The 23,014-nt window shown below is 42.4% G+C and overlaps 1 protein-coding gene across 10 annotated transcripts in view; it reads right to left on the bottom strand.

The window, feature by feature from the left end:
• The window catches only part of myo18ab (myosin XVIIIA b), a 112,570-nt gene that overhangs the window by 66,144 nt on the left and 23,412 nt on the right, over nucleotides 1–23,014 (bottom strand). For 5 of the 10 annotated variants that reach the window (XM_027280822.1, XM_027280824.1, XM_027280825.1 and 2 more), the window contains 10 exons: nucleotides 9,836–9,901; nucleotides 9,118–9,205; nucleotides 7,965–8,071; nucleotides 6,865–7,041; nucleotides 6,354–6,564; nucleotides 5,211–5,353; nucleotides 4,990–5,090; nucleotides 4,182–4,245; nucleotides 3,853–3,997; nucleotides 1,274–1,285 (listed from right to left, as the gene is read on the bottom strand). In XM_027280822.1, the coding sequence (XP_027136623.1) occupies nucleotides 1,274–1,285; nucleotides 3,853–3,997; nucleotides 4,182–4,245; nucleotides 4,990–5,090; nucleotides 5,211–5,353; nucleotides 6,354–6,564; nucleotides 6,865–7,041; nucleotides 7,965–8,071; nucleotides 9,118–9,205; nucleotides 9,836–9,901 (1,114 nt within the window). Of the gene's footprint in view, nucleotides 1–1,273; nucleotides 1,286–3,852; nucleotides 3,998–4,181; nucleotides 4,246–4,989; nucleotides 5,091–5,210; nucleotides 5,354–6,353; nucleotides 6,565–6,864; nucleotides 7,042–7,964; nucleotides 8,072–9,117; nucleotides 9,206–9,835; nucleotides 9,902–13,977; nucleotides 15,208–16,544; nucleotides 16,578–16,987; nucleotides 17,106–19,620; nucleotides 19,717–20,738; nucleotides 20,944–23,014 lie in introns of those variants that run through there. The other 5 variants (XM_027280823.1, XM_027280828.1, XM_027280821.1 and 2 more) reach the window with 4 other exon arrangements.

Raw genomic sequence — 23,014 nt, 5'->3', positions numbered from 1 at the left:
ACAGTAAGATACAGACATTCAGCTCATAGAGCCAGCTCCGTAATGTTATGTGTGGCTTGAAGACTACACATTTATAACAATGTGACTGAGCTGAGGAGGTTTAGCTAAGCTAACTAGCTGAGATAGACCTCTATCATTTAGCCTTTGAGATAATCAAATGTGTGTGTGTGTGTGTGTGTGTGTGTGTGTGCGCGCGCACGTGTGTGTGTGTGCGTGTGTGTGTGTGCTTCTTTCAACTGTCCCAACTTACAGAGTGCAATACCAAACAAATGATCATAGGCATTATACTGTATGTTACCGTAGGCATCACAAAAAGATCAAGGCTGTGGTTCAGTGGGTCGTCCAATGACCCAAACGTTGGGGTTTCGATCCCTGCTCTCACTGCTTTAAGATTAGAAAGGTGAACTAACAGCTGGTGGGGTGTCAGTCCACCTCCTTGCCACAGACAAGGTGCCCTTGAGCAAGGCACTGTACCCTCCAACATCTGCTCCCTGGGCGCTGAATCGATGCCCACCACTCCAGTCTATGTGTATTAGGCATCTGCCACTATGTGTGTGATCCTATGCATGTGCATGTAGGTGCCAACTGGATGGGTTAAATACGGAAGAATAATTTCACGTGTGATTAATAAAGTTTTTTAAATTCATTAAAAGCTTTATATTATTTAAAGCTGGGGTTTGTCAGATTTAGCGTGTTAATCACTCTGATCATGCCCTCACTCTCACTCTGTGTTTGCATGAATGTCTGATGGAGCATCTCCATTTGGTCCGCAGTGCTTCAAAGCCCCCCGTGTTCCAACAAACTGAGGCAACATGACGGTCTACACAGACAGCCAATCGGAAGCTTCGAAACAGAACCAAAGAACCAACAGGAGCCCCCACCAAGCAGAAACTTTATGCTTCCAACCAATTCAAAACACTGACTAGAGAAGTGAAATTGAACAAGCTTCACTTTGCTTTGGGTGACAGCAGCTGAGTGTGGCTGACATTGTGGGGGGGCATCGGAGAAAGCTGTTTAAAGGGATGACAAAGTTCTGATCCCTGTGATTCTCATCTCAAGAAACAGGACGGGGTGAGACAGAGAGCAGGGAGAATTGTCATGAGGAAAACACAAAAACACGAGAGAGGAGGAGGAGGAGCAGAAACAATAAAAATGCTAATGATTCAGGCCTGGGAGGAACGATAAAGGCATTAAAGTGAGGAAATACAAATAAGAGAGGCTCTGAAAAAAAAGTGAAAAACAGTCAACAACTTGTGTGTTGTTTTTCCATTACCTTCATCTCCGTCTGTTTGATAGGACGCAGCATGCAAACATGCAAGTAAAGAGAGGGGGTTAGAGACAACACACACAGTTCATGGATTCATCAATGCAGAGTCACAGGAAAATATAAACATGAGCATTAAACACCACTGACCACCTACCAATATTGTTTGAAAGAGCAAGCAGAGAGGTTAGACATGTCACTGTTTGAACCACAAGCCCCTGTTAGATGATACTCAGGACTGCCTGGAGCCCTTGAAGGTGCAAGCTCAAGACTTTCATCACAACTGTTGGACTGTGCAAGTTACAAATGTTGAACAAAAACATGCAAGAAGGCATTGTGTGGATGTTTGTCTACCACATCTTTTCCTCCCTGAGAGGTGGACTACCTCGACTTAAACCTCCACCTCAGCTAACATCAGAAAAATGAAATGAATACACTTTGATGAAGTAGAACATCTATAATGTTTTGTGTGCTTATAGTTTAGGCCAGTGTTTCTCAATCCTGGTCCTCAGGGAGCACTGTCCTGCATGTTTTAGACGTTTCAAATGATCAGCTCGTCATCAGTGGCCTAATGACGAGCCACTCATTCCCCGAGGACCAGGATTGAAAAACACTAGTTTAGGCCATCACTAAGAAAGAAGTTAAGAGACGTTAGGGCCACATCGAGGCCAGACTTCCTGTCCAAGTGGAACATTCCTTTTCATCTGTTTGACTTCTCGATAAAGGTTTATTGCTGAAATGATTTTTTTTATTTTATTTTTTTTTACCATGATGTGCCAATAAAGGCATTTTAATTGAGTTTATATATTTTGAAAAATGTTGAAGGAGCTCATAATAGGAAGGACAAATCATAAAGAGGTCAAGAAACATCTTGGAGCTGGTAGGACTGATCGTGATTCTGCTGGGATGTGAGGATGGTTTTTTGTGTGTGACACACAGTAGCTAGCAACAATAACACCAACAGTGTTGGCTCACCCAAAGTCCAAATGAACATTTTCTTATGTACCTGTAGTGGAATGTGGCCATGCAGATATAATATAAAACCAGAAGAACATGAACAAACTGAACACACATTTTTTTCAGGTCTTGTTTGGGGACGTGTTTTGACCAGTTTTCTGTGTTTGGTCTTGGACAATATAATATCATACATATCACGACTGTGAGCCAGGTCTGATCACCCAGACACTGTGTTGGACCTCATTAATGGGCTGAATGGAAGCCAGATTCCAAATTGCTTTGGAAAGTCTTCTCAGAGAGATATTTCATAATGTGGACAAACCAAACTAAAACGATCTGCATGGTTTTACCATGTTTGGTTTTTGGTTTTTGTATTTAAGGGGACCCTTTAAGCTGAAAAGTGTTCTCCACGCTACAAACTGAAAAATCAGTGTGAGATTAACTAGCACTGAGTAGAAAACACTGCAATCCTGGTTGCTGTTGCAGCCAGTATGCATGTGTGCACTCAAAGTGTCAAGCCTGACACCTAGTGGCACCTGCGAGAACTGTACAATTAGATTTTTTACTTGAGTGAAAATTATTTGCATTTCATTAATTGATGGCAATAAATACATGTTGAGCAGGATAGAGAAGCTATCTGCTGCATAAAAGGAATAAACTGAGTCTTGAGACATGCTAAGCTATATTTACAGTCTAACACAGAGAAGAGAAGCATGTGAGGGCAGCAAATCTAAAGTCCTGTTTCTGTCGGTTTCACTGCTCCAGGTAGATTGGACATTTTTAGTCTCTGTCTCCATGTCTCCATGGACGACGCTGTAAGAAACCCTGTTTAAACTCAGCACCACTGATTGTCATTTATTAATCAGTCTGATTTTATTATTATTATCTCACTCTGATGGATTTTCATGTATCATGCTGTTTTATGTGGAGCATTTCTTTTTCTACCGGCCCGAGTAAAACAGACTCTAACAGCACAGGACAACAGTAAATGAACTGTTCACTGTCTCTGGTGCAACTGCTTTTATTACTTTTTTATTTTTATTTTTAATTGTGAAAATAAATCAATTAATGAATATATAGGTAGTTGTGATGGTGTCTGTTGTTGAATATTATGTTGTCCTCTTTTGGACAGAGCTGAACTTCTGGTTAACGTTGAAGTTTTACCATTTATTACACATCTATCAAATGAAATGACAGAAAAATGATTTTACACGTGTTGATGTTATCGTGTCTCTCCCTGCATATATTTCACTAGGAACTGGCCAATTCAACAGTATTCATCTGTCAACTTCAGTTTAATTCTCTTCTGCACGAAAAACAAAACAAACACTTTTGCTTAATGAAAGCTGAATGAGCTCCGATCACCAACATTAATGAAAGCCTTTCAGCACCAGATAAAGTCAAGCTTTACGGTTTCTACATTTTTTTCCATGAAAGGGGACGTGACACATCGAGTGACATCTATTCATACTGAACGTGGATCAGTACAGAGGACTGAAGGATGTCTGTGTTCCTCTCCAGGTATGTTTGGCCCCATCCTCTGTGTCTACTCCTGGTTTGACCCCTCACAAAATGGCTCTGCACCTACAGTAGATGTGATTTACATTTGCAGTCAGCTGGGAGCTTCCTACCTTTAGTAGCTCCTGCGGCCCCTAAGTGGTAAATGGATCCCAAGATGAGCCAGAGGGCCTTCTGCTCCTCACCAGAGATGCCCAGCACCTTCATGGCTGCCTGCAGCTTGGTGAATTGCTGCGAGGCCCGCTGCTTGTCCTCAGGCTGCAGGAGAACAATCGCATTAAACTTTATTTATCCCTCAGAGGAAGGTGAAATTTTGCACGCCAAGCACCCACTTACAAAAGTAGATCAGTACATACAGGGTGGGCCAATCCTAACTGACTGCACATATACTGCTGTTGTATTGTCTCCTGTATCAGTCTGACTATAACTTTGGTGTTATTACCTTAGACTGTGGTAGGATCCCAAAAGCACTGTTCTCAGCCAGGTGGTTAAAGTGCAGCTCGGTTCTGAGGAGGAGGAGAGAGGAAAGATGCTGATCAGCCAGAGAGAGGCTGAACGTTTTCAATTTCACCGTCTTTTGATTTAGTTTATCCCACACTGCCTGAACAATAATAATAATAATGATCCAAAACTTAGAGCTGTTCAGTCTGGATGATACATCCCTGTCGGGGTATACATGTATCACCACAAAGTGAACAAACTACAGCGTGAACATGGTGTCTAAATCATTTCATGCATGTGTCCGTCTGCGAGTACAGTCCAGGGTTATTCAGGTGAATTCTTACAAAGATTATTTATTGTTCATTGTTGTTCAATCCTGAACAGAACCTCTTCAAGACACAGAGCTAGTCTGGTGGAAATGGGCGATTCCTGATCTGCACTTCGCTCCTTCCTGACAATGTTTGGTCTGTAACACCGTCTGCTATAACAGACAACAACACAATCATTTTTTAGGTTCGCTGGCCACTTCGTTTAAAAATAATCGTAATGAGGACAATAGTCAGGAAGTGACCACACCATATGGTACGATATATATGATCTCCTGACTGTCAACACCAACTGGACTGGAATGACTAAAACAGACCAGTGGTGATGGTCAGATCACGAAAACTAATTTTCCTGAGACTGGAACTGATCTAATGTTCGAAACTGAACATCTCAAATATGTTGAACTTGGGAAAACATGATTCATTTCAATATTTCATAGTTGTTATTCAAACGCTGTCACTTAGTTCATAAAGAAGAGTCACCTCAGGCCGCTGTCGGCTCCGGCCAACATGTAGTAAAAGACGTTGAAGGTGGACTCTGCCTCAGGTCGTCTGCTCACCCTCAGTTTTTCCAGCAACATCGTCTGAACACCAAGAGACGGCAACAGACATTACTATTGTATATCCAACATAAATGGACTCTGAAGGCATGGAAAGGTAAGGTGTAGGTCAAGTACAGATGGGTAAGTTTGTGTGTGTGTTACCTGGATTGAGGCAGAGGCCACCTGACCTGCCTGGTCAAAATCAAGGGACACTACGTGGGAGAAGCGGCTGGCGTTGGTGTTCATAGATGTGGAGCTGTTACCAAAAGCCTCCAAGATGGTGTAGACCGCCTGCCACTTCTCAGCTGTGAGAAAAAAAAAAAAGGTGTTTCATGTCTGGAGGATCTGTGTGTGTGTGTGTGTGTGTGTGTGTGTGTGTGTGTGTGTGTGTGTGTGTGTGTGTGTGTGTGTGTGTGTTTTTAATGTCTTCTGTCTCAGTTTGTCAGCTTGTAGGTGTTCCAGCATGAAGACAGAAGCTACAGAGACAACCATGATGTGACTGAGTAACAAACTAGAGGTAAGCGTGCAGTCAGAAAGGATCAGGGATTCCGCAACTCGTAGCAGGGCTGTCTGGTGGGGGGGTACAGTACAGTATACACTATATAGTGAGTGTTCCTAAAAACACATCTCCTCCACAGGTATGGTATGAGATCAAACAGGTATTAGGCTGCTTAAACTCACCCAGGTGGATTTTATTGAACAAAAAAAAACAGATGTATAGTCAGAGTGTAGTCAGGAGGGCTTTGAGGTGTCTCAACCTGAATCAACTTTAACACTTCTGATTTAACACAACAACAAAAACACATTCTAAGCTACAATTAAAGAGTAACAGTTTATCACAGCTTCAGTTCATAGAAAACAAAAGTCAACAGCACAGTTATCATCCAAACTCTACCCAGCTGTAAACATCCATCACAGTCTCATCACATCCGGCTTCAACTTTGACCTACTGTCCATAGAGATGGGTAAAAAAAATTCAAGGAGAAACCACAATAAAGGGTTTTACTAAAGTGTTGGGTCACCACATGCTGCCAGAAGCTTGGCGTTAATTCTACTGAGGGGCAAAGAGTGTCCTTTCAAAAGACAGAGAGTCCTGTCACTCCAGAATCTTCCATAGTTAATACGGGTGGAGATCTGGTGAGAGTGAAGGCTACAGCACGTGTGTCTTATGAATCTGCATTCAAGATGTTTCCTCTCTTTTATTGAGGTTTTTCCTTTAATTTGTCACTTGCCTGTTCTACTGTATTCAGTTTAGATTGGAACTGTTGTTATCCATCCAACCCTCTTTTCTGTCTGCAGACTTACCAGAGAAGATTTTGCCCGTGCTCCCAGCAATGGAGACCAAATACTGGACCAGGTGCTGGCAGTTGGTGGTCTTGCCGCTGCCAGACTTGCCCAGCAGCACGACGGACTGATCCTGCCGGGTAGTGAGCAGGTTGCGGTAGGCCGACTGAGCCACAGAGTAGATGTGAGGAGCCGAGTCCTCACGCCGACAGCCTTTGAACATGTGCATCACCTGATGGAGGGAGGAGGAAAGGGAGAGGAGGAAGACACACACACACAACGGGGGAGAGCAAAAAAGGAAGACAGACACAAACATACAGAACTATTCAAACAACAGCCACAAGCACAGTGCTGCCAGTCTAACAGTTCTGCGTCGACATGGTTCCAATGTTCTCACTCACTATAGAAGTACTAGAATGCTTTAAACTAGAACTTTACACTGCAAAACTGCCTGAGAATACTGTGTATGCTATCAAAATAAAGAATCTATTTTATGTTTTCCATTTGTTGAGATCAAGTCTATAGAGCTTACCTTCTCAGAGTACATGGACGGTGTGCTGAGGGGGTTGATGACTACCATGTTAGGCCCAGCGTAGCTGTGGATGAGGTTCCCTCCGTAGCGCTGCCTCAGGCAATGCATCACACTGGACTCATTGAGATAGAGCAGTGAAGCCAGATCTTCTGATCGGTCGTATGACGGAGGGTTGGCCTTCACAGAGAAACATGATGATGATAGCAAAACATAGCTCCATCACCAGATACACAATTTTTAACCCCTGGACATTAAACTAGAGCTAATCTCAGGTCCAGGGTGAACAGGCTGTTTCTGCCCACCAACATCATTGATGCTCAGTGGTAAAAGGGTATCAATGTAATCAAACAAACATGGTGCTCTGTACAAGTCAACAAGCACTTGGCCTTCTTAACTTTCTATAAGAAATCTTGTTTTTTCACCAGGGTGCACTGTTGTTTTTAACAAACATTACTTCACAATGAGAAAATAATCCTTTTGTTAGAGGCTATTTTCATCCACATTTGGTGGTCTAATGAATATTTGCAGGGGCATATAGAGGCAAGACAGTATGAGTCATGATAAATAATGAAGGCACATGTCACCCAGTGCAACAGTGTGGCAACAGTACATGTTTCTTTATAGATTTTGGATAACAACAGAGCTGTCATCAACATACTGAGGGGAACAGCTTTTTGCATTCCTATAGCTTTCATGTTAGCAGTGTAAAGAGGTCTCTTCTGTCTCCGTACACAGATAGGACATAGAGAACAAAGCTGCTTTGTTCCAGTGAACCATCTTCAGACAGTTTAGAAATGTCTGACTGAGAAAAGCACCTTGACAAAGTAAGCAAATGTCAGCAGTTGGTGAACTTCCCAGCTGTCCCCCCTCTGACCTCTCGTCCACCTTTCCCATCATTCCTGCTGGCTGTCAGTGTCCTCTGTGGCCATCTGTGGCAGCCTGACTGTCTGCCTCTGAGGCACTCTCAGACAGACAGGTGGAGAAGTAGACCTCCTCCATCCTGCCCAGGGGCTGATGATGATGCTCAGCTACCGCTCTTTCTTAGATTTACTTTTGATTAATTTTATTTTGAATTCTAAATCTTTCAATTTACCACTTACCTTTTCTACATCGTCCTCGTCTACATCCAGGACTGTCCCGTCATGTTCCAGTTTGATTTTCACCTTGCCCTCTGGCAGTGAGCCAGCCTCCGTCTTCACTACGGTGGCTGAGAGGAGAGAAGACATAAACACAGGACAGCAATTAACCAGCTGGAAGTCCTCAATCTCATCTGTTTATCTCAACTGCCTCATTAAAAAAAGAATAACGATAACGAATGATGAATATGAACACTAGGGGTATAGTGATACGTGTATTTGATCCTGAACTGTTAGTACAGGATATTTGGTTTGTTATGTCATTTTCTCAGTTCTTACTGACAATATGACATATGATGTAAAATGATGTGTTTCAGGGACCTAACTGTCACTGTTCAATGAAATGCTGATGGATGTTTTTATGTTTGAAATAAATGACAAAAATGAGTCAGCATCCTTTTTTTTTGTTGCTCTACAGAAAACTGTGGCCCCAACACTGAGGTCAGATTAGAATTGTGTTTTCTGCTATTGTGGAAGTTTTTGTTTATAAAAGTAATCATCAAACAGCAGAGTACGTCTAAAGACATGTTGGACAAGCTACACAGTTTGTTCTAACCATTCAAAGGAAATGCTCAGCTTTTAGCAACAGAAAGACTGTTTCATTTTCATTGTATTGTCTGTGTGTTAAGCATAAAGCTGAAAGCTTAGCCTAGCTTAGCATAAATACTGGAAGCAGAAGGAAGCAGAAGGAAACAGGTAACCTAGCTGTTCAAATTTTAAAGACAGATTTGAGGTTTGCACAGAAGTGCTGGGTGGATGGAAAGAACTGTTGCATACATGCAAAGTTGACAGAAAATGAATAAATAACTCTCTGTTACTGTCATACTGTCATTTAGCAGCTGTTTTCTGGTGTTTTGTGGAATATGTATGACTTTATAGTTTATTATTGTGGAAACATATCACAATAAATATAATTGTATAATATAAAGAAATGTAACATTATGTAATATTATTTTTGCTATGACATGCCACACAGCTTTAAAAGAAAATAATTTATTCACCAACGTTTCTAAAGGGACAAATTTAATGATAATAGTGGAGCACAAAATTGTCCATGAAAAGTTTGAATGTTTCCTCCAATGGAATGTTTAAAAAAAAAAAACTAATCCCATCTCACCCAGGGAGAAGCCATCTTTGTGGACCAGCCAAACTTTCTCTGATCCATACCAGACCTGCTCTGCTGTAATCTGCTCCTCTGTCTTCACCTGATGGACACAAAGGAGAAAAGTTACTGGACAGCAAGGACGAGGAAATGATTTTTGCCACGCCACATCACTGGACCACTCATAGTAACCACTCAGTCGTTCCAGTCTGATACCAGCACATGCTGAAAGGTTAGAAAGGAAAAGCCTGTCAAGATGAAGACCATGCAGTGGATGAAAGTGGACTCAAAGGTCTCACAGTCCACTGATCACTGCATGCTCCTTCAGGGTGGTGTGTAGGAGTGTGTGTGTTTGTTTGTGAGGAATTTAAAACCAGACAAATGACAAATATCAAGCCTCGGGTGGTGGGTGTGAAGGGGTTCAACCCTGGGAACCAAAATGCCAGAGATCACTTCAGTTCAGTCAACACAAAATGAAGAAGGAACACAGCAAGAACGAAACTAAAATAATAAGAAAATAAACTGATTTTTGGATGTAAACCCAAAAAAACAAAACAAAGTCATAATTATTGATGACTGCTTCAATATCACATCATCTTAATAGAAAAGTGAACAAGACACACTGCACTTCGCAAGCAAAGGGAGAGAACAACACAGCACAACACTCCATAGTGCGGGTGATCATGGGATGAGACTGTGGTGAATTAACACTCAGGCACGGTGCAGGCCAGACCTGGGATTGCTTAGCTGCAGCATGAGATGCCAGAAGGAGGGCCACAGGGTCCTCTTCCACTGATCCCTGGTGATTTGGCCAGCATGAAGAGGTCAGAGGTCACAGTTATATATGAGCAACAAATGTTATACAAACGCATAGATAATGTAGATGAGTACACAGATTAGTATCACAGTATCATCTGCATAGATGTTAACTCTGTGACACTGCATTAATGCATTTGAACAAAGTAGTTTGTCATACTTATCCAGCACACCTGTGAGAGAGAAATTAAGTTTATTCTACAAGCATGATCATCTATGAAGGGACTGGATCCACTCAATATTAATATAACACTTGCACCTGTCAAATGTTTATAGTTTCATGGAATAAAATGGTTGCATGTTGCCTGGATCCAGACCTTTGACTCTGCTAACTTCACCTCACTGAAAATGGAGTGGAATGAGTTGACAGTTCTGTCTGATATCAGGCAAGATTGCATGACAACAAAATAAAGTTGGAGTGATAAACAAAAGGAGCATTTGAATGTGTTAGCCACGTGGCACTCACACAGATACTACTTCGAGAGTGGAAACCACAACACATGCATGTTATCACGTCATACCACTCTTTCCTCATGCCGAACTTTAATATGAAAGACACAAAACCCATGCAGGTTGCTTCCATCAGCCTGATGTGTCATGAAAAGAAGCAGCTATGGCATGCCACTGTGTCACAGATCACAGATCATGTCGGTGACAAAACCAGGAAAGACCTGCCGAATAATTCATGGTAATCTATCAGGTGACAAAAAAACACCTCAGTGAGTGTTTAGGAAGTAGACTTTAGAGGTCAACAATGGGTTCAGGTTTGCTGTCAATTTGATCTATTTTATCTCATCCAGGACAAACAGAAGTTTAGGACAACTTTAGCCTAATTTAGGGAGTGTGAACAAAAAGGGAAACTTATATTCTAGTGAAAAACTTATCTACAGGTTGGTTTTACAGGTGTGATTCAAGAATTTGACCTAAAACAATCAACCAACTCATCAGCTAGGCACTGTTAGTTTTGAACTCTGTCCAGCAGACTTGGGTCAAAAGATATCTCCAATTCTAACTGCTCTGAAGCCCACAGGGCATGGATTGTCTCTTTTGGTGTATCAGGTACCAACATTAAAATCAAACAACTCACTTTTCTTTTCCTCTGCCTAAAATAGGCTAAACATGTCCTTCATCTACCTCTGTACTCTACTGGATTAATAGAGATTGAATTCATATTTACAGACTGTTCACAGAGGTTACCTTCAAACCGTTCTTTAAATGTGGTTCCATTCATGCCAAATATTGAAAAAAGGCATTGTTTCCTCTTAATTTGATCTTTTTTTCATCAAGTATTCAGACCACAAGACAAAACTTTCTACTAATGACAACCAGGATTATAATCAGTAAATCGTAGCCTGTCAGCTTTCTGTATTGGTCGTAGCCTAATACAAACGCTGGTGATACTGCAGAGAAAGGAAAAGGGGAAAAATTTGAAGGATTCTGGGCCCTTACACTCCAACAAGCCACACGAGTACAAAATCCAGCCAGGAGGCCCAGAGGAAGGCTGGAGGGCTGCGGTACCTGAAGGGAGCACTGGGGCTGCTGGGCCGCAGAGGCAGGGGCTTGGACAGAAGACGAAACACTGACTGCCGGCTCCAGCTTAGCCACAAAACAGCCACAGAGAGACAACGAAAGCCAGCAAAAGCAGTGTGAGTAAGGCATGGAGAGAAGGAAAGGGAATGTGGGGAAGAATGGGAGAAGACAAGGTCAACATAGAACTTTGGATGAAGAAAAAGCATTGCAGAAAACAGAGCATGGAAACTTGACAGCATGATGGAAAAGTGAAAATGAGAATGATTCTTATAGAGTCAGACCAATACAGTTAGCTTTAACTGTCACATTAATAAAATATTACTTGAAAGGGAATGTACTATCCAAAGAGGAGAAATTAAAAGGACAGATTATCACTAGATGGATATGTACTGAACTATCAACCAGTAGGTGTGGGGAGGTTTGTAGACGGTGTTATAGTTATGACAATAACTGATGTTGCACGTAGTTTTTTTGACTGACTCAATTCCTGGTTGAATCATCAGCACAAAACATGAACAGCTGAGCTGGAAAAGGTTCTGTGATAAGTCAGATGGTAGGACTCTAATGGTGACTCTGTTTTGAGAGCAGCCATAGTTGGAAGAGGGTAATAAGTCAGTAAGCAATGCAAGTAAAATGATGACAGCCAGAGAAACGGTTACAAAAGTAGGGGTTAGAGCACTGGAGCCAGGACACCAGCAGACGGGATAATATTTCACTCAGTCACAACTGTTCTGCCCGAGTCAGGAGGGCAAGAGACACCCTGCTAATACTTTCCTCTGCTGCGTGTTTCTGTAAATATACATCAATAAAGCAAGTATGTTAGGCATGGTGACTAATGCTAACGGACAAGGGGAGCAGTTGTTGCTTAGTCTGAAGTGCTACTGTATTTCTTGATATCATACTTTCAGTATGAGCAGCAGAGAGTTAGCAGTATTCACCGTCTTTTAGGAAAAATGGTTTCTATTTTGTGGGGTCTTGGTGGTGCTCGGGCAATTTGTTTTATAGTTACAATGATATGATTAAAATTTGTATGTAATTAGACAAAGTCAAGAGAAGTCATCTATAATATGCACATGAGTAGCAGGGTGATTTACAGGGGCATTGAAGATCCTCATCAGACGTCTCTGAGCCTCCTCGGTTGGACTGAGCGGTGCCTCCTACAGGTCAAAGCAGCAACACATTTACACTCAGCCCACCGAGAAAGATGCAGCAAAGGCCAAAAACACACGCACGCACACACACACACACACACACACACACACACGCACAGACACACACACACACACACACACACAGACGCACAGACACACACACACACACACACACACACACACACACACACACATACACACATACACACCCCTTTCGTCAACATTACAAATGGGTTATGGTAAAAAAAGATTAACTGTTCAAATGTGCCTCAAACCGCATGCACAAGAGAAAAATCACTGAATTCCACACACACAACAATAGAACTGTCTGGTTAAAAAGAAACTTATTACAACACACTAAGTCAAGAATGTGGATTAATACAGTGAGACAGCATTCATTTCAGTTCAATCAATGTGCAATGAGAAAATTGACAGATATTGCCATTCACAGGCCTAATGCAACTCACAGATTCATCATGCCAATAGGTACACCATAGGATTAATTCATAAAGAAGATATCCTTCCTGCACATAAAAATAACTTCTTTGTGAATTTCCAATCTACTACATCCGTCCATCCCAAAATGTGACACAGTAATTGGCCAGCTTTGAGGAGCTAGCAGCAGATTCTTAAAAGTTACTGTGAAAGTCAGCTGCAGTGTGTGTCCACTAAAAAAACACATCTGCCATCTGTAAAGAGATTCCTGAAGAGTTGTGCCATCTGTGCCTGTTCATGGTTTTTGCTTTGAGTTCTTCTCCCACAGTCACTACTATTACTGCAGCACTGCAGTAATTGCCTCTGCTCCTCCTGTTAGTGACTAAAGAAACTAGGCTACTGAAGTCCCTTGTTTGGAGCAGTCTCTTGTGGGACTGGTGTCTCATGAGCTACACTGTGGAAACTGCCCTCCATGTTTTGATGGTAGACTCAGCCACAGAAAGCAGTTACATGCTCCAGAATCTGCAAAACCACTAAACCCCGTGCGGCCTTACAAATAAACAACGTGTTATTTTAACACAAAGTATTTTAACAGTTGGTGAAGAAATGAGCAAGGTGAGGAGGCAACTAAAGGCTTGTGACTGAAAGGTCACCCGAATGGAAAAGTGTTGTCAGGAAGTGAACAAGTACTTCCTCTTCCCTCAAAAACTACTGTTGAGGTCCCCAGTATCAGGCACAACAGAGGACTAGTCTTGCCAGTCTGCTAGTCTAAAGTCCCACTGGCAGAATAATGTAGACTAAAGTAGGGGACAGCTCAACAGAGGTTAAATGTGCTATCTGTAAGCAAGCACCACAGTGCTCTTTCATGCATTTCAAATGGCCATGCACTTTCCACACCCATGTCTCAAATTTTGAGCGAACATGCCAAGTGTGGACACTGTACCTCTTGCTGACTGACAGCAGGTTGTTGAATGGGAGTGACTCCTGGAGGGGGAGACAGTGGACTTGGTTTGGGGAGGGGACGATTGGGGCTCACAGGAGTTGAGAGTGGAGAGGGTTTGGTAGCTGCGATAAAATGTGATGGAGGAGAAAAGGAAGAAGATTTTTGGGCCACCGGGGTGGTAGAAGGAAGTGTGATTTTTGTGGTAGCAGCTGGTTTGGGTATTGGTACGAAGCCAGGAGGTGGAGACAGGGGTGAGGGCTTAGGAGCCGGGATAAAGCCAACAACCGGTGGGAGAGATGCAGGTCTGGAATGAGTGGATTTGGAAGAAGCTGGAGCAGAGTGTTCAAAGGCCTTGCTGGTTGGGTTTACAGCAACCACAGGAGATGTGACTTCCTGTGTGACTGGTCCAGAGCTTGTGGCTTTGTGAATGACCTCTTGTGGCTTTAGGGCGGGTTTGTCCATTTTCCTCTCGTCTTTTGTCTCCTCTAGCTCAGCTTTTTCCTGTTTCTTCTCATTTTTCTTCTCTAACTCTGTTTTTTCTGGCCGTTCATCCTTGCGTATTCGTGGGCGCAGCTCTCTTGTCCTGCCTCTGACCATGAAGCTCGTCAGTCCTCGCGAAATGTCATCTTTGTCTTCTGTTTTGACCACATCATGTTTGAAAGAGAAGCCTGGCACTGCGGGGGTCTTAGACACTGAAGTTGGTGCTGGGACTGCGTTAACTGGTTCAGGGCCAGGCCTGGCTGCCTCTGGAGCTTTGTCTGGTGATTGCGTTAGCAAGGTGGCCACGCCATCTTCTGCGGGCAAGACCTTCCTGACAACACGGCGAACTACCTTTACTACTTTCTTACGTGTCAGACCTTGGTCATCTGTAGTATCCGTGTGGATGGTGCCTGAATGTTTGATATTACCGTTGGCTGTACTGTTGATCACGCTTTTGCCCATTATGCCATTTTGCTCTTGGACTCTGTTCATGACTGGCTCTGGGCTCAGAGCAGCTTTTGGTGGTTCAGGACTCCTTAACTGCTCTGCCATCTTTGGCGCTGGCTCTGGGCTTTTGAAGCGCTCTGGCACTTTAACAGGTGCCCTGACTTTAGGCGGGGAGGGACTCCTGACCCGTGCTGCTGACGTTGTGGGGGGAACTGACGGGGGACTTTTAGCCCGGAATAACCCCCTGCCAGGGTCTAGAGCCGGCATTGACTTGGCCTGGTTGGGTGGCCCATCACTGTCTGGCTACTCATAGAGAGGAAAGAGAGGAGGGATAGGAACATGAATAATGAAGGACAATCCAAGCATCAGATCTTGCTTCTATTCTAACAAGAATCAGAAATATTGATATGTCTAAGCTTTTTGAGCCAGGATAGCAAGAAAGACTAACCTTTAATTACAGACAGACCTGTTACCCATAAAGTAATATTATATACTTCTATAGGACACTAAAAAATAAAATATACAGTGTGTACCAGCTTCATCTCTTCATCAGTTGACCACTTATTGAACATTTCTTGCTTGTTCAATTTCAATATTTAGTACAATTATGGGTATGCTAATCACAGAACATCAATCACACATGACATTCCTTACTGACACCCTGAATCCTTAAATGCCACACCTTTAAGATGTTACTGAGAATGACCACCTGCTTACAGTATGCCACTGCACAAGATATTCTTACAGGCTCGTGTAACTATTGATATACACTACTTGCAAAAAGTTATTATATATATATTTATTAGATATATTATATATATTATATATATATATATTATATAGAATATATTTTTAATTTTTAAATGAACTGAAATGTGTGCACACCAGGGCTGCCACGATTAGTCGATTAGTCACGATTATGTCGACGAACAAAATCGTCAACAACTAATTTAGTAGTCGACGCATCGTTTTTTTGTTGTTGTTTTTTTTTTTTACTTTGCATTTCTCTCGAAACTGCGGCTGCAGCTTTCACTGCCGTGTCTGCCTTTCTGTCACTCACACACACACACGCACACACACACCTACGCACATGCGCAGTAGTGGTAATCGGCGTCAGACCTGACTGTACAGTAAATGATACCATAACACAGATCCTCCAGGAATTCACAATGTTGCGATTTGCAACTTCAACGAAACTTCAGTGAATCCCTGTAAATTCAGGGCGGTGTTGCAATTTTAACCAATCACTGCAATGTTTCCGCAACTTCCGCGCAGTCTGCCTGGGGGATTCAACTCGACGCTGGCTGTCCTCCTCCGCGGCGGCTCTGGGTCGGCGTGGAGTTGTTTATGTATGATCCGATTAGTCGACTAATCGAAAAAATAATCGTGATTAGTCGACTAATCGGATAATACATAAATTGACTGTCCCGGAGAGGGGCAGGTGGGTGGACGCTGTAAAACTCGCGGACGGAGCCGTGAGCCACCTTCGCCCCCGACTCTTTCCACGCCGACCCAGAGCCGCCGCGTAGGAAATATCAACATAATCGTTTGTGGCAGCCCTAATATATATATGATATATATGATATATACAATACATACAGGCACTGAGTGAACGTCTCATAAAGGACAACATTACTTACACTTTTGCTCTCTGGCTTGTTCTCCTCTTTGATCTAAATGTGTTAATGTAAAGAAAATCAAGATCAAAACCTTGGCACTACATGAAGAATTGTTGTCTATCACACACACCGTGCAAACCTCAAAGCATGCTACATTTCTGAGCCATTTTTTGCATAGCAATGATTTCTCACACTACAAACCTCCTACTATTTCAAAAAGGTACAATTGATACACTCGCCATGATGGAAGTTCTGGTTAAGCATCCATCAAATGACATATGTGGTACAAACAAGGTGACAACAAATGGGTTAACAAACACTTAGACATGAGTGAAAGCCATCAAATTCTTAGTGTGATGCAGGCAAAGGCCACACGTATCTAATAACACACATTAATACGGAGTAAAACACTGAAACACCATGCAGTGTAAGAGTGCTTTATGAAATGTCCAAATGAGACTTCCCTTTTGCTCCCAGAAGGAAAAGCGAGATGAGAATGCCATGTTGGCTGATCTGCTGTCATGGGCTGTGATGGATGAGATGAGAGCAGAAGTAGGAGGAGGAGGTAGAGGTGGACGAGAGCTAGGACAGGGAGAATGGTCAGAATACAGAGAGACAGATGGATGACAAAGAATGAAGTTTTCAGGCTACAGACATAATACATGTTTCAGCCTAGGCAGAGCCACATATTGATGGCAAGGCAATGAACAGGAACAACAGAACAGGCAGGTTTTGCAAGAAGAAACCCAACTAAAATGTAAGGATACTAGTGAGCTCATCCTGACCTGGCCATCTTTCAAAGAGCAACCATAAAATGCCAAATGCCCTGAGAGGATGGTGCATACTCGTGGAGCAGAGCTCCAGACCAAAATCATCCTCTAAAAATAATGTACAGGATTACTTCAAACTGCTCTGTGACATTTTCATGATCATATTGAGGACTGCCTGTCCAGAACATCAAACAGTTACTCTTCTTTTTTTCTATTCAGGAGCATTAGCTTAAACCAGAACCAGCTCACAGATTACAGAAGCTTTCATAAATTTTTCTAGCATGACATCTCGTCACTATTTGAGATTTGGTATGAAGACATAACTGCTGCCATAGAATTTGCCATCTCTGGATGTTTATGCTTATTAATAGATTAATATGATGTGCCTTGTATTTAAATTGATGAGCTCATTAACCATTCATTGGGATTAATTATTCAAAGTGCTACATCTGTGAAGGTTTTACTGTTAACACTATGGTGAACTATGACACCATCGATATGAGAATAGAAAGCTGGATGAGGATTTTATCCATAGCCACTCCTATCTGAGCTGACCACAGAATTCTTACTCAACGAGAAGTAAACTCTAAAGTGGGGACAGTGTTTCATGTCCAAAAGCTAGATTTAGTGTCCATGTATGTGTGAGTAGGTACTGTACAGATTTGATTGAATCAAATGACTGATCCCAGTCATTTGAACAAAGCTGCACTCTAAAAATCTGACTTGCTCTTTGGCTTGATGAGGAGCGTCAGCAACCCTAATGCCCCTACAGAACAACTTTTACTGGGTACGGGACAGTGTCCAGGTATCAGTGGTCACTGAATTAGCACGCTGACTAACAGGCTTATTTTTGGATTAGACAGTGGTACTGCAGGACTGTAAGGACTGCTGGCCACATTACTCCCTCGGTGAAAGGCAGACAAGGCCAATAAGTCGGTGTGCATCACAGACATCCTCTGATTTTTAATACTGATACTTTAATACTTTTTATACTGCTGTACAAATAAACAAGACCTGACAAAATAAGTCCAAAACGTTGTACAGTCTCCACAGTAAGCATGTTTCATAAGGAAATATCTTCAAAATGATCATTTCTGTTTCCTAACAGGAACCTGCTCGACTTATTTTCAGCAGTTTTAACTCAGCTCATAAGTTAATTTATACGAGTATAACACCATTATAACATTGTTATAACATTGTTATAACATCATTATAACATCATACAACACTACACTTATGTCCAAAAGCAAACGCAAAAACAAGAACATGAACAAAGACTCCAGACTGTTCTAATACAGTGACAATGCGCTGTACAGTATGTTACGCATACCGTCATTCACTTAGGAAGTTGTGTGATGTTAGAGCACTGACTCATTAATCACGTCACCTAACAGGAAGACAACTACACACATAAAGGTGTATATATGTGAGCGTTGAGTCATTATTTAAACACAGAAAACATTTAAGAGACTTTAAACTCATTTCTCTGGGTCTCTACGGACAACATGCGAACATCCTTCCACACTTTATTAAATTCAATATATGAACTTTCATTTTCTGAATAATAGCCATTGTTTTCAGTTTTTATAGCAGCTCAGAAACAAAAATATTCGATTAGATATTAGAATATTAGAAACGACACTCCTGTTAATTCCAGCAGCTCAAATGATTAAATCAGCTTAGACTGCTGATTTAACTGCTGCTCACAGGCTCTTTGTTTTTTTCCTCCCTTTCAGCTTTGTTTGTATCATTATACAGTGTTTTGTTCTCCATGTATAACAGAAGTTTTCATGCAAACCCTTCATAAATAGCATCTGTCTGTAAGGAGGACAGATTAAAGCATGAAGGACCATCCAAACATATGGAACAGTCCTCTGAGCCGTCTGACTGTACTGAATGAAGCTTTTGTGGCAGGCGACCCCAAATGACTTCATCAGAGCTACTTATGAAATAACACAACAGGTTTAATATGAACTGAAAACCAGTGTCACAACATAAGAGTGAACTCAATCCAGAGCACCTACACGTAACCCAGCCAGACTGACGTTCCACATACCACTTTGAAATTCTAGCACTCTTAATGCTGAACATCTGAGCAGGAAAAGGGAAACTGTTACAAAAGCTGCTATTGTAAAATGCTACCTTCAGTTGGGAAACCACTCAAGCTGCCCCCCCCCCCCCCCACCACCACCCCCCCCCCCCCCCCCCCCAGCTAACTCCAGTCTAAAAATAGTGCCACCGGCTGTGGAGCCTCGAGGCCCTGCTCTTGTCATAGATTTTCCACTAAAGATCCCAAATGGGTAAAAAGTTATCACCATTAGTTCTACCTGTCAGTGAAGTAATTCCACAGTTCTTGTATCCAAATAGTCCTTACAAGTCACAGTTCAAATCAAACACTGGCCAGAGTGGAGAGGATCTGAGCGGGCCCTGCTGGATAGGCTGGCTATTCCTGACAACGGGATCGAACAGGGGGGGGGGGGGGGGGGCCTGCTGATAGGCTGGCTATTCCTGACACGGGACAGACAAGAGATGTGGGGACAGCTGTTGTGATATGAGGGTGTTGAGCAGTGGTAAAAATAGTATATATAAATACCACCTCCACAGTCCAATCAGCAGTCACACTGTTCAACCACACTTGCTGCTGCAGTTGCTGTCATCTCAGCTGCTTCTGTGTGCTCTCTCTCTCTCTCTCTCTCTCACTCACTCACACACACACACACACACACACACACACACACACACACACACACACACACACACACACAGTTTTCAGTGTGTGTATCTCTGTTATCAGTTCAGGGTCTGTGGTGTAATTGAGAACTTGTCCTGTAGGTCAGTAATACTAAAATATAGGGCATCGCGGTGCATTCAGGGCATTTCTGACAGACTTTATGAGATAATGGTGTTTAGATTTGGAGATCATACAGCAAATGAACTTTTTCAGTAAAATACCACTGAGACAAATCGAACAGTTATTATCTGAATGGACAGAAAGTTTTACATTGCTAGCTAGCTCCCGCTGTTGTCTGTACAGTCATATATTGGCTGTCTGCTTTAATTTGACAATAATGCTAACACCATGCTAACACATGCTCACAATGACAATGAAAACATGCTGATGTGTATAGGTTAGAATGTTCACAGTGTGCTGCATAATGGCTGCACAGTGGACCTGGGATGACGTGGGACAGGTCTGCCTACATGAGCCCACATCATGATGAAAGATGTCCCAGGAGTCACAGAACTCGAGCGTAGACACAAACCGAGCTCCATCAGCTGATGAAAGCTGACAGTTCTCATACTCTGATACATTGTGCATCTGTAGTGACAGTACAGGAGCTCAGCAGATTTGATAGCTAGCTGTGTTGCTAGTGCCAAAAGACACACATGTGAGGACAGATTTCAGCTGCTCCACAATCCTTGAGCAGAAACTCTGATAACATACCTTTGCATGTCGTCCAAGCATCATTTTGGCAGTTCAATCCCACGTCTGGAAGCACAGCTGTCTGAACCTCAAATCCAAACAAACCCCTCTTCTCCTCTGTGTCATCAGCTCTGCTCGCTCTCCCTATCACCTGTTTCAGTACAAACACTGCACGGTAACATTCTATACGTCTACATTTGAATGTGTTGTCAGTTGCATGGTCTTCCTGTGTGAAACTGTGCAGAGAGGAGGAAGTGTGAGCATTAAAGGAAGGCGGGCAAAGAGAAGAAGAAGAAAAGCAGAAGCAGAATGGAACATGAAGTAATGCACACAGGCTTCCATCAGTTCATCGTTTCATCTGATGCTGCCTCTCAAACCCCAAATACTTAAGTAATTCATTCATTAAGTCATTCTGCACATCTACATGTTCACATGGAAGCACAGTATATTTACACGCTGATGAACTGCCAATGGTCGGTCTATAAAATAATAAAATAGTCACATTGAACATCAGTCACTTTGAATAGATTTACTTTCTGTCTGCACACTCATAGTGCCTCACACATTAGGAAGAGTCCTCAGGGTGATGTTCCCGTTAGTTCAGGTCAGGCACAGTTTGGTTAAACACTGAACAAGTCAGCGCAGGCTTGTGGCACAATCCCTAACATGACAATGAAAGTTAATATACTCTAATTAGTTATGAAGGTATAAGAGTGTAATCTGTGAGGCAGGGATGAAGAACAGAATCCAGTCACTGACTTCCCAGTCACTGTTTCCCACTGAAAGCAACGGCGTCAAACTAAACCGCTTTAAACACTCTCCACCCACATAAGGTCACACATCTCCAGGCTCATTAGTTTCCCATCACCTCTACTTCTGGACCACAAGATGGAGCCAGAGGACTGGTGAAAAGCACCACATGCCTTTAGAAACACTGCAACCACACAAAGCCTCCATTATTCCCCGACTGCTTCCATGATATTCCAGGCAGGGAAGGGCAAAGTGATACTGATAAAGTGCAAACACACACACACAGTGACAGCTTCGGTCCAGCTGATGGGGAGTGTACAGGCCAAACAGAGTATAGCTTTAAGAAGGGGGGGGGTGCAGTGATGTAACACTGTTTTAAGAGTGACAACCAGTGCTATGAATGGTAAAGAAGTGTGTCGTGTATATATGGGCTGGTGTGACGTCAGCTGAAAGGAACACAAAGATCTGTGAGGCTGAAACTTTCCACAAACTATTCAGACTTTTCCAGGTTTCAGTTTTGACTTCATTAACCTCTTCTCTGTGCAGAAAGGCTGTGAGGGCTGTGCTGCAACAGTGAATGCTGCTCTGGAGAATAAAGAGTGTGAGAACCAAAACACAGTCATTTATCATGTGAAGGCTGGGGACGTGTTCTGTGCTCGGTCTATCACCACATGCCTCTCCAGACAACATTAGTCAGCAAGAGAGAGGAAGAGTGGAAAACTATCAGGCATTCTAATGCTCCAAAACCATTCCAGTATTAAAGGGTTCTGTTCAGAGAAGTTGGATCTAAGTCACTTTGAGACCAACAAGTCAGTTTAATATTAAGCAAGCCATGAAGGTCAAGCTAACAGTACACAGCTGTACTTTTCTGTTAGCATCAAGAGGTTTCGGTTGCTCATTCCGAGTGTCAGTCCAAAGTCCTTTTTGTTCAGATTGGTTTCTTAAATCAGATCTTAAGGACTGACCGTCCAAACAAGTGATCTCAGCGACTGTCTGTGTCTTCATCGTTGTGAGTCGCAGTTCAAGTGACTCAAAAGACACTGAAGTCTGATGAGGGCCAGAGCATCCGCATGGACATCTGTAGATCTGATTTGCAAAAAATGTCATTTCATGTGGTTCTTGTTTAGTTGTCCAGACTTCAGTAATGAAGTATATTTGAATTAAATATTATAATGAAGTATAAGTCAGTTATAAAAAACATTGTTACAGTGATCAAAGAGCTACACATTCAACGGTCTGTACGACGTTAGCCGTGTATTAACGACTTCATGTGATACCAAGCCTTCAAATATTAGAGATAAAAAAAAAACAAAATCCAAACAGCAAAGGTTCAGAAACTCTGACTTCCCATAACGCACGTCCTAACTAAGACTTTTACTGATACATTTGTAGTCTTAGACCAAAACAGCTTGCACAATGTCTACGCAAGAAGTGAGACAAGTGCATGAGCAGCAGGTCAGCTGCAGTTTTCAGTGTAAAACTCTGACTAGATGAGACTAAGCATCATACGTTACACGTAAACACATCTCATGTTCAAACTGTTGCCA

This window comes from Larimichthys crocea, chromosome VII (genome assembly GCF_000972845.2).
Source record: "Larimichthys crocea isolate SSNF chromosome VII, L_crocea_2.0, whole genome shotgun sequence".
Taxonomy (NCBI): domain Eukaryota; kingdom Metazoa; phylum Chordata; class Actinopteri; family Sciaenidae; genus Larimichthys; species Larimichthys crocea.
This window is presented reverse-complemented; position numbering and strand designations above follow the sequence as displayed.